General features: G+C 52.9%; 1 protein-coding gene across 1 annotated transcript; it reads left to right on the top strand.

The window, feature by feature from the left end:
* Positions 1-1,969: 1,969 nt before the first annotated feature.
* On the top strand, positions 1,970-13,407 carry LOC104279522 (RNA-binding protein with multiple splicing-like; the record flags this gene model as incomplete). The annotated part of the gene is given in 7 exon segments (XM_009876835.1): positions 1,970-2,047; positions 2,440-2,478; positions 2,984-3,046; positions 3,577-3,727; positions 4,114-4,232; positions 4,234-4,254; positions 13,345-13,407. Coding segments are annotated over 7 exon segments (534 nt in total), but the record flags the coding sequence as incomplete, so codon positions are not given.
* Positions 13,408-13,618: the final 211 nt, after the last annotated feature.

Raw genomic sequence — 13,618 nt, 5'->3', positions numbered from 1 at the left:
TATAGGAGAAGGTCTCTTGCTCTCATACTTGGCAGCAACTTTTGGGGTTGGCATTAGGAGCTCCTTATGTCTGGCAAAGAGCTTTCCTAGGCTCTGGTGTTGCTCTTTTCAGGCTGTTGTAAGGGCTCTGAGTAGCTACATACTCCTTCCCTGAGCAACCACGCATCTTCCATTCTGTCACGCTTGTCGCAAGGACTTACTGAGAGACACATCATGGGACCATTTAGAGACCCAACAGAGATGCGGGTTTCTATCTGCTTGGAAGAAACATCCATTCTGGGAGCTGAGCACACTCGGATCCTGAAATATTGAAAAGGGACGGTGCTTTCACGTGGCTGAGACACGTGGGTGCCACCACGCTCTGTGTGGTCCTCCCCTGCAAGAGATGGCCGTGCATCTTCTGGGAACGTGCCGCAGGCAGTTCACATAGCTCATGATGGAGAGCAAGTGCCAAAGTCTTAGAGGCAGCCAGCGAGCTGAGAGGCTGTGCTATTGCCTGCTCTGGGCTTGAGGTGGCCCTGAAGTTGAGGCAGTGTAGCTTCAAATGAGAGGCTGGGCTGGGTGGGAGGCCTGTAGGACTAAGCCTGGGTGTGAAAGGTGTCTCTGGACCCCAGGACTTCCATGATCACTGTCCATCCTGGAAGTTTTAAGCTGCCCCTGTGCTGATGTGAGGGGTATCTCTCTGCCCTGGTAGGACCATCTTGGACACAGAAGCTCAAGGAGGTGTGTGTTTTCTCCTGGAAATAGGAGAAACCTCTGTGCCTGGAGAGGTCTGAATCTGGCTGCCCCCAAAGCATCTTGTGTGTTTTCAGGTGGCCACTGTATCCAGCTCAGGAGCTGCTCGCCTTGGTGGCAAAAGAGGTTTAATGAGGTGTTGGATACAACCTAGCTGAGCAAAAACTAAAACAGGGGAGCAGAGCAAATGTAACGAGGTCTTTCCAGGCTGGAAATGGGACAGGAGTTGGGCTTCAGTTCAGGGGTTCTGGTCCTGCCATACGTTCTGCAGCTCAAAGGAGTCTGGTGCTGTTTGGTGCCATTCTGAGCATTTGTGTGTCAGTGCTGTCCCGTGACTTTCTTGTGGCTTGTTTGGCAACTGGCTCAGTGGGGGTCATCCCCATGAGGTGAAAAGTGAAGAACACAGAGCTCCATCTCATTCCCGTAGTCTTCTATCTTCCTTTGTATATCTGTTGGTGCTGCCTGAGCTGTGCTTGAGGTCTCCTGGTCCTTGTTAATGATGACTAGTGCCTTGGTGACCTCTCTTGTGCTTAGTTTCCCTTTCCAGCTCTGTGCTAATTTACCAGAAGTCTTGGCAGATTCATCATGCTGCTTTCCATGGAAACAGGCTGCTGGCCAATGTTTCCCAGTGCAGGGAGAAAGTGGCCATGACTGTCTGACATCTGATGTGGACTTGGTGCAGCACAGCTGGGCACAGTAGAACAAGCACTGTAAGAGCTGGTTTGGGAATGACTTCTGAAGGGGCTGATGCATGTTGGTGAAGGAGCTGGGATGGACCCAAGAATCATCCTCCCAGTGATTTTTCTAGGGCTTTTTGGAGAAGTTGAGAGATGAGAGTATAGCAACTGTGCTCTTCAAAATTGAGGGCTGTCTTTGAACTGCTGGCTGAAGTTAAGTGCCAGGATAGGCTAAGGAAAGGAGGTCTAGAAAGAGCTAGAGAGACAACTGGGGTTTGTACTGGTCTCTTCTAAACCTTTGATGTGTGTCAAACTCTGTGATAGTGCTTTTGGCACTTCTAACAGCGGTCTTCTAGTAGTTGTTTCAAGTTTTAGTCATCAAGATCCACTCAGACTGATGATTAAGGTCTTAAACCCTTTTGTGGCAAGGAGGAAAGAACTTGGGTGTATTTTACCCTGGATGATGCTACTCTAACCCCTCCCTACATTAGTGGTCATGCTCCTGCCTTGGCGCTAAGCGTCTCCTTTCAGTAGGCTTTGTTGACCTCTCTTCGTAGGTACGGACACTGTTTGTCAGTGGCCTTCCTGTGGATATCAAGCCCAGAGAGCTCTACCTACTCTTCCGACCATTCAAGGTAAGAAGGCCTTCAAATATGGTCTTTAGTGAGAAAGGTGCTGTCTTGTGGCCAACCTTGTGGCAAAGATCTCTGTTGGAGGGGGAAGCAAGGATGAGGTGGGAAGGCAGGGCTTCTCTGAAAGCTTGGGCAAACCTGATATGAAGCCGGCGTGGCATTCCATGACTTGTGCTCTCCAGCTTGATTAAGAGCTAGAAAATGGGATTTCTTCTAAAAGGGCCGGGATGGTCTAGCTAAAATATGTGCTTTGCCCTTAGTCTAATCTCAGTCTTCTTTTTTGGTGCGAGAGAGAAATGTTAACGTACTTATGAAGGGTTTGGTGCTACAGGAACTCGTTGTGGCTTGGGCTCCTGCAGGAACTTGACACTGAGTTGCTTTCTCCCCTTCTGCAGGGTTATGAAGGCTCACTGATCAAGCTAACCTCAAAGCAGGTACCTCCTCCTTCCACCTAGGGTATTTTTGGCTTTTGCTAGGAACCAGGCATGCTGGGAGGGGAAGGGGCCACCTTCTTACTGTGTAAAGTACTGTCTGTGTCCAGCTGGGTTCTGCCCACCTGCACTGTCCTGGTGGTCCTGAACTCGTCACGTGCTGAATGGCTCTGTATCTTCTGCTGCTGCCCGAGGCTGGATGAGACCTGATGCTTCAGCCTCCAACCCTGTGCAACCAGAAACAAGCCCAATTAAGGTGGTAGTTCTCCCTGTGGGCAAGGGGAGGCTGAGCAGGACCCCAATGTTCTGGTGTGGTGGGAGCAGATGCAGAGTGAGAATCTTGTGCTGTTGACCCAAGACCTTTCCAGCTCTGCTTGAAGGCCCTCCACAGCTTTAGATGGTCACTACTGCTTATTGTAAGCTGTCTGGGACAGAGGAGGGGGGCTGATGGGGTAGTCTGAGGAGCTAGAAGAGGCTTCCAGACTGAAATCGGCATTATTTCTTTTAGCCAGTTGGGTTTGTGACCTTTGACAGCCGGGCTGGTGCTGAAGCAGCAAAGAACGCCTTGAATGTGAGTACCTGATGGGCTGGGGGGCCATACAACTTGCTGTAGCTAGACCTGGAGTGATAGTTGACTTGTCCATAGTGTAGGAAGAGTCAGAGTGCCTCAGCTGTGCCCATATGTGCTTCCATTCTCCAAGTATGGAAGCAAAATGGTCCTGCAGCATCCCATCAGGGAAGCAGGAGAACTATTGAAGGCTAATGTCAGCCTGAGCAGGTGGATGGAGATTGTCCCACGGTTAGCATAGATGTAGTTCTTTACCACTAGAAGACTTGCTCCGAGGCCTCTGAGGATGTAAAATGATCTCTGAGGTCCCTTCCAGCCAATGCCATTCTATGATTCTATGAAAGAACAGCTACTTCTTTTTCTCAGTGTGCACCTCTTTACTCCTTATTTGACAGAAGCCATCTCTGATAACAAGTGAGGTGACAAAAATCTGGGTGGTTCCCCAGATGGGCTTTGCTCCATGAGTAGACGCAGCCTGTGCTTGGGCTGGAAACCTCACCTCTGAGAGATTCCTGTGTTTTCTTCTGTGGCAGGGCATCCGCTTTGACCCAGAGAACCCCCAGACCTTGCGGTTAGAGTTTGCTAAAGCCAACACAAAGATGGCCAAGAGCAAGCTGATGGCCACGCCAAACCCGACCAACATCCACCCTGCCTTGGGAGCACACTTCATTGCACGGGACCCCTGTGAGTATGCTTGGAGGCTCTGCGAGTTCATGGCTGGTCCAACCTGGGAGATGTCCAACCCTGGGAATGCTGTCAGGGTGGAAACGAAACCGTACCTGTGTACGCTCTGGCTGAAATCTGCCTGGTGTGGGAAGGCCAGCGCATCGGGATTGCAGGCATATGGTGAACGTGGGAAGTGCTGGGAGAGCAAAGTTGATTTTTGGTAGCTCAAGTAATACCATAAGTCCTTTAAACCATCTCTAGGCAGTGCTGTACACCCTTGGTGTAGCCTGGTGGTGTGAACAGCTTTATCTTCAGCTGGTGCTCAGGATTTGGAAATTCTGTCCATGAAGCAGGCTGTTGGGGCCAGTTATTGAGATGCTGTCACCTTGTCTCCTCCCCTCTAGACGACCTGACTGGTGCGGCTCTTATTCCAGCATCCCCAGAAGCATGGGCTCCTTACCCACTCTACACCACGGAGTTAACTCCTGCCATCCCCCATGCTGCCTTCACGTATTGCCGCAGCAGCCGCTGCTCTTCACGCTCAGGTGAGTCTCTCCTCTTTTCCCCTGGCCAGGAACTGGGCTCTCCTCTCTTCCCCTGTCCCGGTCCTCGCTCCCATGGGTCTCTGCTTGGCTGGTTTGACCTTGGCCCCTCTGCACCTTGGCTCCCGGGCAAAACCTCCTCCCACCGCCAGCAAATGTCAGTGGGAGAGGTCTTACATGGCCAAGAGTGGTCAGAGCTTGGACGATGATTTCTGACCCAGCAGGTCCAGCCCGCTTGCCTGTGAGAGGCAGACAGATGGGAGGGAAGGTCAGGGCTCCAGTTTCTGTCTGACTTTGGTCACTGCAGCCAGAGAACTAGGTTGTGGGACTACTGGGAGGAAATGCTACCTGCCAGCAAGTGAAATAGCTATGAGATGTCCTCCTTGAAGTCACAGCAAAAACAATGGGCTGAGGGGCTCAGGTGGGACCCCTGTGGGCCAAGCCACTTCAGATGGTTTTGAAGCTAGAGGAGTGTCACAGTGAGGAACCCTGGTGGGGCAGGCTAGAGAAAGGGTCTCTCTGTGTACCGACCTCTGGAGATGCTGGTGGTGGACCAGCCAGCTGCCTGTGTCTGAGAGTGTGCTTGCTGACAGCTGGTTAGTGTAGGGGGATGCCTGTACTGGTCCGAAACTGGAATGTTTTAATAACATAGTGGGACCAACCGCCCTGCCGAGGGTGAAGTCCCTGAAACTGTGGGAAAGCCAAAACAGGAGTAGTGTCCTAAATCTGGGTTCAGGTGATTATTCTGGAGCACCTGTACAGGAGAACCCTGCTCAGTGTTACCAGCCTGCTGTGCTCGGCTTTCTTCAGTCTCTGCTCCCTGTAGTGGTGCTGTGGAGGACCAGGGCAGGGGGACTTAAGGCTTGGGCCTCAGAGCATTGGGGCTTAACCTCTGCACTCTCCCCTGCTTAAACGGAGAGGAAGAGGAGCTGTGTGCCCTCACCTTATCCATCTGGCTGGCAGTCAGCTTAGTTGGCCCTTTGGCATCCTCTTGCTTTTCCTGCAAAGCATCTGGACTGTTACTGCCTAGCTTCAATGCAAGCTTGTTGCCTAAATGCAATATGGAGGCAGTGGCAAGCTCCTGATCTATCTAGACTTGTCTGTCCTCCCCATCACGCCTCCAGGCCTCTGCTGCTTTTGCCCTTCCACTTGGTGAGCTAGTGAAGCTCCTACAGGGTAGGTAAGAAGGATGTGGGGCCCAGCGCAGGACCAGGCAGTGGTCTGTTCTTCCAAGGGCTTCCAGATGCAGACTAGTCCTTCTTGGGGAGGGTTGTTTGCTGGTGTTCCTCAAAAGTTGTTGATGGTGCCCACAACTAATGGGACTGAGGTGACTGAGGGAGGTGAAACTTACTGCAGTTCCTGCAAGGAACATCAGTGACTGTATGGGGACCCTGAGTATAAGGGTTAAACACAAAAATGTTATGGTGTGTGATGGGTGAGAAAAACTCTGCCCTCCTAAAGCAGAGGGTATGAAGGAGGCCTTCAGCCAGATCATTTTCCCTCTGGGGTCTTAGTTCCTGCCCCTCTGATTGGCAAGCTACTAGCTTTCAAAGAGGTCTTCTGGCCTGAGGAATGACCCTGAGGCTCCAGGGAGTTCTCTGTATAGATAGGACTCCTTGCTCAAGGAGGTCCGTAAGTGGTGATATGCCCCAAAGCCTTAGGGAGCCAGTGTAGCCCCTCCAGGCCTGTGGCCAGACCCAGCTCTCTTCTGAAGAGCAGTTAGAGCTGCTCCTCGCTGTGTTGTGCTTGAGCTGGCTGTGGCCTTGCAGGAGAATTTCTGGTGCAGTATATGTTACTGATAAAGCTTTTATGGGGTTAAACATTACTCAGGTTGGCAGCTCAAAGACGCCCGGTCTCTAGGCTGGAGCCCTCTCCCTTGCAGAGCCAAGGCAGGGTGGAGCGAGTTGGTGAGATGACTTTTGCTCGCAAACTGGGCTAAAAGCTGCAGCCTCAGTCTTGGTGTGCTGAGCCCTCTGCCCTCACTGGTAGGGGCTGGTTCACTATGGTGGCACAGGGGTTGTCCACCAGGATAGCTGCAGATCCTCCTCCTAAGGCAGATGTTGGCTACAAGACCTTCACAGGGATGGCTGGAGTTGTAGTGGCTCCACAGGGATCAGTCCTGAAGCAGGCAGTGAGTTGGAGGCCATAGATTAAACCAAGAGCTTGTCAGGAAACATTTAAACCTGAAGTGTTCGTCCTCTTTGCGTTTGAGTCTGGTAGCAAGCAGAAAAAGAGGCAGATGCGCCTGCACGACTTCCCAACAAGCTGCCCAGAGGGCTGGTGAGACTGACAAGGGGACAGGAGATGGCTCGAGGCTGGCCTGGCCTTGGCTCGCGCCCCCTGTTGTGTTGGTAAGCCGCCGGTGGATGAGACACATGGCTGCAGTAGACGTCCCTGTGCAACTCTACAAGCCTCTACGTGACTTTAAGATTGTCCCATCCGCCTTCCCTCCCTCCCACCCTCTCTCAACCCCCCTCCTTTGATGTCCCTAGTGAACTCCAGCCATGATGCCAGCGCAGGCTAGCCCTGAAGTCCCTGGAGATGGGACATCACCCTAGTGATGCCTTATTGCAGCTAGTGGAGTTGCTGTACTACAGCTCCATTCCTAGAAGTGTTAAGCATGATGGCAGCCACGTCTGGAAAGACTGGTAAGGTAACCATCTCTCCTCCAAGGTGCACCATGGGATTTGCAAGCTTCTGCCCATCTCTGTAGCCCGTATCTCCTTGGCAACCCAGTGCATGGGCCTCACGCTACCCACCCACCAGAGCCTGGGGAATGAGATACCAGGCCTTCTTTCTAACCCACATCTCCAACTCAGCAGCACATGACATGGCGCACACAGCATGGCACCATCTTACATCAACTCCTCCCAGCTGAGCCAGGCTCAGCCAGGCCCTGCTGGTGGGAGGGGAGCAGCCCGGTTGAGCTCGGGCAGAGACAACCCTGCCGTTCGGTGCAAAAAGAAACCTGGTTTCTCCCCGACCACGACCCTTCGAGGGCAACCAGAAAAATACACCTTGACCTCACTCCTGGCACACGGTGGGGGAGGTGAGTGACGTGATAGTGATAGCACACGACTAAATTCTAGCGGGCACGTTAGACAACACCACTCGCCGGTCACTTTGTTCCAGAATTGCATACCGGGACAGACCCTGCCCTTAATCATGGGTCTAATCTCACCTCTTTCCTCTCCAGTTACCGAAAATGAAGCGAGTTCCTACCTGGAGCTTGGCTTCTCTCTTGCAACACGAGATCACAGGCAGGACACAGATCTCGTGAGAAGGAAATCGGCAACCTGGGGGAAATGGGAGCAGCTGTAGGAAACCTGGGAGCTTGGGGAAAGGGAAGGGGGACTGGGACCAGTTGGCCTGGAGAATGGTTGCTGTGGTCAGCTTTAACTGAAGGAACCAAGTCCTGGCTCGCTTCTCTTTATGGTCGTGCTGGATAGACTCGTTTCCTCTGTGTGACAGTGATGTTGAGAAGAAGCCACCAAAGATGGGGGCCCAGGTCTGCCTTTGCCCTTGGAAGACTAGGGGGTGCAAAGATACACAGAGTTGGCATCTTGTGAAGATGGGGAGAGCTTGGGCCAAGCATAAAGGCAACAATATGACTTGTCTTATTCTGCTTAGGCCTGGTGAACAGCTTCATCCATCACTTGTGTGATGGAGTTGGGCTGTGTTGTGTCTCTGGTGTGAAACCACTTGTTTTGAAGTGCCTCTAAGCCAGACTCTGAGTGGGCAGTAGGAGACACAAGGGCCTATCAATGCCTCTGGAGCTCTTCTGCAAAGAGATGCTTCCACCTGTGGCAGGACTCTGCTATGGGCAGGACTTGCCCTGGATGCAGGGTTGTTTCATAGGAATATGGGTGAGGCTGGTGGTGGCTATCATGTGGTGTTTATAGAAGATTAGGCTGATGTGTTGGGTACCCAGAGCTCAAGGAGACTGCCTGTGGTAGATGCTTCCAAGGCAGGTAGCAGGTCATAGACTGAAAGTTCATAGATGCCTGTCCTTATTTGGGGGTGGGCTGCCTGAGCTCTCCTCAGAGCATCCGTGTTGCTGCTGCTGGCAGGCTCCTCAAAAGGTGGTGGAAGTGGGGCTCTAAGGATGGGACCTGTCCAGGTGAGTGGTGGGTGAAAGGGAGCAGTCCTGGATCATGGCTATGGGGTGGTAGTGATGTAAGAGCCCAGCAGGACCCTGAGGCTTCTCATGGAGCTAAGGCAGAGCTAATTGATGGAAGGAGAGGGTGCTGCAGGTATGAAGCACTCGAGACCTTCATGGTGATGGTGTTTTCCTAAAATCCAGTGACTTTGTGCTGATGTAGCTGGCTGAGAAGGCTCTCCCCAAGGCAGGTGTTTCCTCCTAGCTAGAGAAAGGCTGTGGAGCAGCCATTCTCTCTAGGTCACACCTGGTGAGTGAACTGGACTGAGATGCCATCCGAAGTGACTTTCTGGCCTGGCCACCACTGGCTCTCCTGGGCTAGCTCAACCCAAAGGAAAGCAACACAAGTTGCTTCTGCTCTGGGCAAAAAGAAGTGCTTGTTTGCTGTGGTCTGCAAGATGAGCACATCTCCACGAGCTGTAGCATAAGCAGCCTGAAGGCCCAGAGGAGTGCAAAACATTGGGCAGATGCCTCTTAAAACACTCCTAATCAACAGGATGGATCAAGGTCTGTCGTCTTCTGCTCCTTAATGTGGTGTGAGATGATGTGCTGATTCTCCAGCTGTCCCTTGCCATAGCTGTCTGGGGAGATGTCTGCCCTTCATTCTACTGGAGAAGAGGTGGTGGGCTGAGCTGCTTGGGTCTTACGTAGCATGCAAGTGTCCAGCTACTCATCTCCTCGACCCATCCTCCTGAAAGACCCTGGAAGCGGGTGGCTTGAGCGACGTGTCCGCTGCTGAGGCTGTGAGTGTGTGTTCAGAGAGAACTCTAATGGATGACACTCGTGCCTCGTGGGTGCACCTTTGCAGGTTGTCCTTGTCTGCCCTGGGTCATGTTTGCATCAGCTGTGCTTCCAGCTGGAGCAGAGCAGCTCTTGCCGGCCACCAATGTAGCCTGCCCAAGGCTTGCACCCAGTGACCTGTGGCCTGGGGCAAGTGGTGACCACAAAATGCTCATGACTTGCTGGGGTGAGGCTGTCCCAGCAGCTGGTAACAATGTGCAGCTCTCAGGATGTGTTGGTTGGGGTCCTACCACTGCAACCGAGCGTTTTGTCCTGGGGAGCCTTTCTGGTACCTGGGGAGGTGGTTGGGTCTGTTCCCATTGTAGGGATAGCTCTGAGGTCCACAAGATGCTGGGGCAGGCCTGGAAGCAACTGAGGAGGAAAGGCAGCCCATCCAAGCTAGAGGTGGCTAGAGGATCTGTGTATTCTTCAGTCTTCTCTTTTTTTCATGCTGAAGGAATCACTCTCTGTAAGGATGATGGACAAGATGGGAAGTTAAAATTCTGAGGATAATTAGGAGAGATGATGGAGGGCTTGGCAAGGAGGATTGAAGTGCTAGTGGTGTGTTTATCCACCCCAGTTGTCATTTCTTTATGTTTTTTTGGTGGGGCTGGGCTTGTGGTGCAGCACTTCTGGGTATTTCACCTCTGGAAGGTGGCAGGCAGAGGCATAGACTTCTCCAGCTGTTTTCTGGGACAGATGTTGAAGGCAGCAGCACAAGGCTGGCTGGGGTTGACCAGCGGTGTCTGTCTCGTCCCTATGGGCAGGCGAGCAGGAGATGTTTGCAGCAGTTTGGCCAGACTTCTTTCCAACTGTGAGCTAATGCAGCTCCAGAAACAGCTGTGTCTCTTCCAGGGAAAGCCTCCCTTGCTCTGTTTTCCTCACCCCAGCATTGGACATTTCCATTTGCTCTTTCTCAGCTTCCTCCTTGATGGACATTGTATTTTGAGAGAGAATGGATCTTCCAAAAGCCCTCAGAGAAATTTGCCTTCTTACAGGGAAGTGCTCTGGCCTGACCTGCCAGGTTGCAACTTCCTTGGGACAACTCTGCGTGGTGTCATGTGTTGGTCTCCTCTTCCAGATGTCTCCTGGAGCCCCTCCCCATTTGCAGAGCCTCTCCCTGGCAAAATCAAGGTGCCTGAGACACTTTGAGGGATGCAAAGAGAAAACTGCCTTGGGAGGTGCCACTGTCCTGAAGAGTATGTCCTCTTGGCTAGCTGCTGCCTGCAGTTTGATTCTTCCAGTGCTTTCTGCTGGCTTCAGAAACATCCCTCCTAGCGAGGATTGTGTTCCTGCCTCATCCTATCAAGCCCTTAATCTTTCTGTGGGCTGAGAGACTTGGCAGATCATTCCCTCACCATGCCAGCCTGTTGGAGCCTTGGCTTGTGCCCAGAATCCTCGCACCTGCAGGAGCTCCTGGTTTGAGCCCCCTCTGGCTGCAAGGCTCTTCTACTGCCAGGTGGGAGGGCTGCAAGAGTCCAGGCTGGCCAGGTTTGTGCAGAGACCTAGGGGAGGAAGGCAAGGAGAGGTGGTCCATCAGGTGTGGAGGTTTAGTAAGGCCACAGCTATGAACAGTACATGTTTTTTTAGGGGAAAGAAAGATTTCTGTTGAAACTTGGAGATGCTGGAGGCTCTGGTCAGGCTTGGGATGTGTGCAGAAGCTGGCTTGGAGCCTGCTGAGGAGAGGATGGAGAGCCACCAGGCTTGAGGAGTGAGGTGGAGGATGGCCACTTGCATGTGGTCAGCTGCTGTGCCTCCTTAGGTACGGCACAGAGCCCAGCGTGGGATGGCAGCAGCTCTTGGGATTAAGCACTTGCAGCCTTCTGAGTGTGTGGGGGAGTTTCCTGTGGCTGCTGGGCAGAAGAAAAGTACTTCCAGCTGTGGAGGGGAGGGGTGATGGAGTGGGAGATGCTGGCCAAGAAGGAGGACTTCTGGCTGCTAAGGAGATGGGGCTCTACTGAGCAAGTATCTCCTGGGGACAGGGCAGGGAGGGAGCATGTAACTCCTGTCCTTACCCTGGCATCTGCTGTGGTGGCCCCATAAGGTGTTGGTGATGCTGCTGCCCGTGTGAGGCTGTCACCCTGCCCAGCTTGTGTTGGTGCAAGGAGATAGCCATGGCCCAGAGCAGCAGGCTGGGGAGCGATGGTGCAGCTGAGCTGGGTCCCTCTCGCAGACTGATGGAGAAGTTGTCCTGTGTGTGGCACCAACACAGCACTTCAGTCACGGCATTTAGGTGGGGAAGGAGGGTCTTGGTGTAACATCTGTGTCCTGAATTCCCTCTGCTCAAGGCTGGACTGACTGGGATGCACTTGGCTGCTGTGTCACGAAGAAAGTTTCTTTACTCCGTGCTGGGAGATGGATTGGTGGCACACGCTTGCCTCATGAAGGTGTTTGGCAACGAGCCCAACCAGCCCAGTGGTTCCTGAACAGGAGCTTGGGATCCAGCAGATCTAACCTCAGGAGAAGCTTCTGCTGGGATAGGTCTTGCAGAGCTTTTTCCTGTAGGAACCACTATAAGAAGAGGGACTTTGAGGTCCTTGAGCTCATGCTTGGAGGGCTGTTCAGCTCCTCAACCCTTGTGGGCTCAGCCACGTAGAGGTTAGATAAGCTCTAAAACCTCTGCCAAGCTAGATCCTTCAGATGTGGCTGCAGCTCTTCCTTTGCCCAACTGACCTGAGACCTTGCTCCCAGCCTATCCTTGACTGAGGGTCCCTCTTAGGGCCAACAGGGGTTGGAACTGGTTGGGGAGATACTGTTTTGTTTGTGGTTTGGGTTTGTTTTTTTTTTTTTTATGGGGATGGTGGGTGGTTGTTGTTGGTATGTTTTGTTTTGTTTTTTCCTTCTGGCCTGCTGGATGTGCTTGGCATCCAACTAGACTTGTTTGGGCAAGAGGACAGATATGGCAAGGGGAACAACAGTTCGTGCTGGAGTTTAGAGGTGTGGGTCTTTTTCCTCTTTTTTTTTTTTTTTTTTTTTTTTCCCCCCTCTTCTACCCATCTGAGAGCAAAGTCTGTCATTCTGTTGGTACCTGGAGCCTTGAAGGTACCTGCTGCTCTCAATGCCCGTCTATGCTCTCTTCCCTCCAACTGGGGAGGGAGAAGAGTGAGGAGGGCCACTCTGTCCCAGCTCCCTCCACAAATGGTGGCAGGGCTGAGCTCCTTGAGCTGCTCCCGCTGCTGGATCCCCACTCTGCCCAGCAGTGTGGACTTGTCTCCTGCTGCTCTCAGGTGTGAAGCTCCCACCTCTGCCCTTCCCTTCCCAGGTCTTGTAGACATCTTTGGATGTCTGATGCTATCCTACTGCATGTTCCCAGCTTGCTGCATCTACTGACAGGCTGGAAAGTGTCTGAGCAGTAGATGTGGCAGCAATGCCCTGCCAGGGAAACTTCCAAGTCTTGCTGGTTTTGCAGCTCTATCACGATGAGGTCTGCCAGGAGCCTCATCCGAACAGTTAGCTTATGGCTCAGAAAACACTTTTTCTGTGGTGGATGAGCCAGTTCTTACCACATTTGTGTCATCTAGAGGTTGTCTGATTTACATGTGTGGTCTTGAGGTGCCTCCTTCTGCTGGCTGAGGGATCAGCAGCTACTGCCTTGGAGTGCTGTGTGCCCAAAGTGAGCCTCCTCTGTCCTCGTGATGCCCGGAGCCTGAACAGGAGAGAAGGATGTCAACTTGGGATGTCTGGGGGAGCAGAAGTGTGCTGGGAGGGAACAGCCCCTCCTTCTGCAGTGGTAAACTTCATAGGTAGCTTGGTGGTGAGGAGCTTTCTTAGCTTGAATGGTGGTGTTCTCCATGTCATAGCGAGCTGGGGACAGGCACGGGAGTGAATTTGGGCGCTCTCTTCTGGTGATGCCAATAGGCAGAAAGTACTTGAGATGTTGAGGCAAGCCCAGAAGATGGGGTGGGATCCTGCCGTGCTCCTTAAGAGAGGACCTGGCTGGGTCCCAGCGCCTGGTGAGCCTGAGCTTGTCCTTGCATGAGCCATCAGTGCCAGCACGGTGCATCCCAGGTTGGGATGCCACTTGATACTTGGGGCTTGCCCTGGAGACATCTTTACTTGGTGGACCTTGTACGCAGCCTGAAGGAGCTGAAGGTTTGGGCTCTGGTTGAGATAATCCCAGATCACAGACCTCTGGGCCTGACTTTCTTTTCCAGATGCGCTGGTACCCTCCCTCCGAAGCTACCCAGCAAGGATGGAAGTCTCGTCAGTTTTGTTAGTTGGTTAGTAAGTAATTAATTACTCTCGGAGTCTTGTGGGGAGGAGGGATGGGAGCTTGGGCTCAGCCCCCCACATCCACCTAAGGATGGTGATGGGGTGGGAGCAGAGACCCCTCAGGGTGGGGGAAAGGGCCAGAGGAAGCTCCAGCCGGTGCCGCTCACCTACCGCTCCTCTCCCTGCAGTGTCTCTCCTCGGCTTGTGTTCCTCCTC

This window comes from Apaloderma vittatum, unplaced genomic scaffold, assembly GCF_000703405.1.
Source record: "Apaloderma vittatum isolate BGI_N311 unplaced genomic scaffold, ASM70340v1 scaffold18359, whole genome shotgun sequence".
NCBI classification, from domain to species: domain Eukaryota; kingdom Metazoa; phylum Chordata; class Aves; order Trogoniformes; family Trogonidae; genus Apaloderma; species Apaloderma vittatum.
This window is presented reverse-complemented; position numbering and strand designations above follow the sequence as displayed.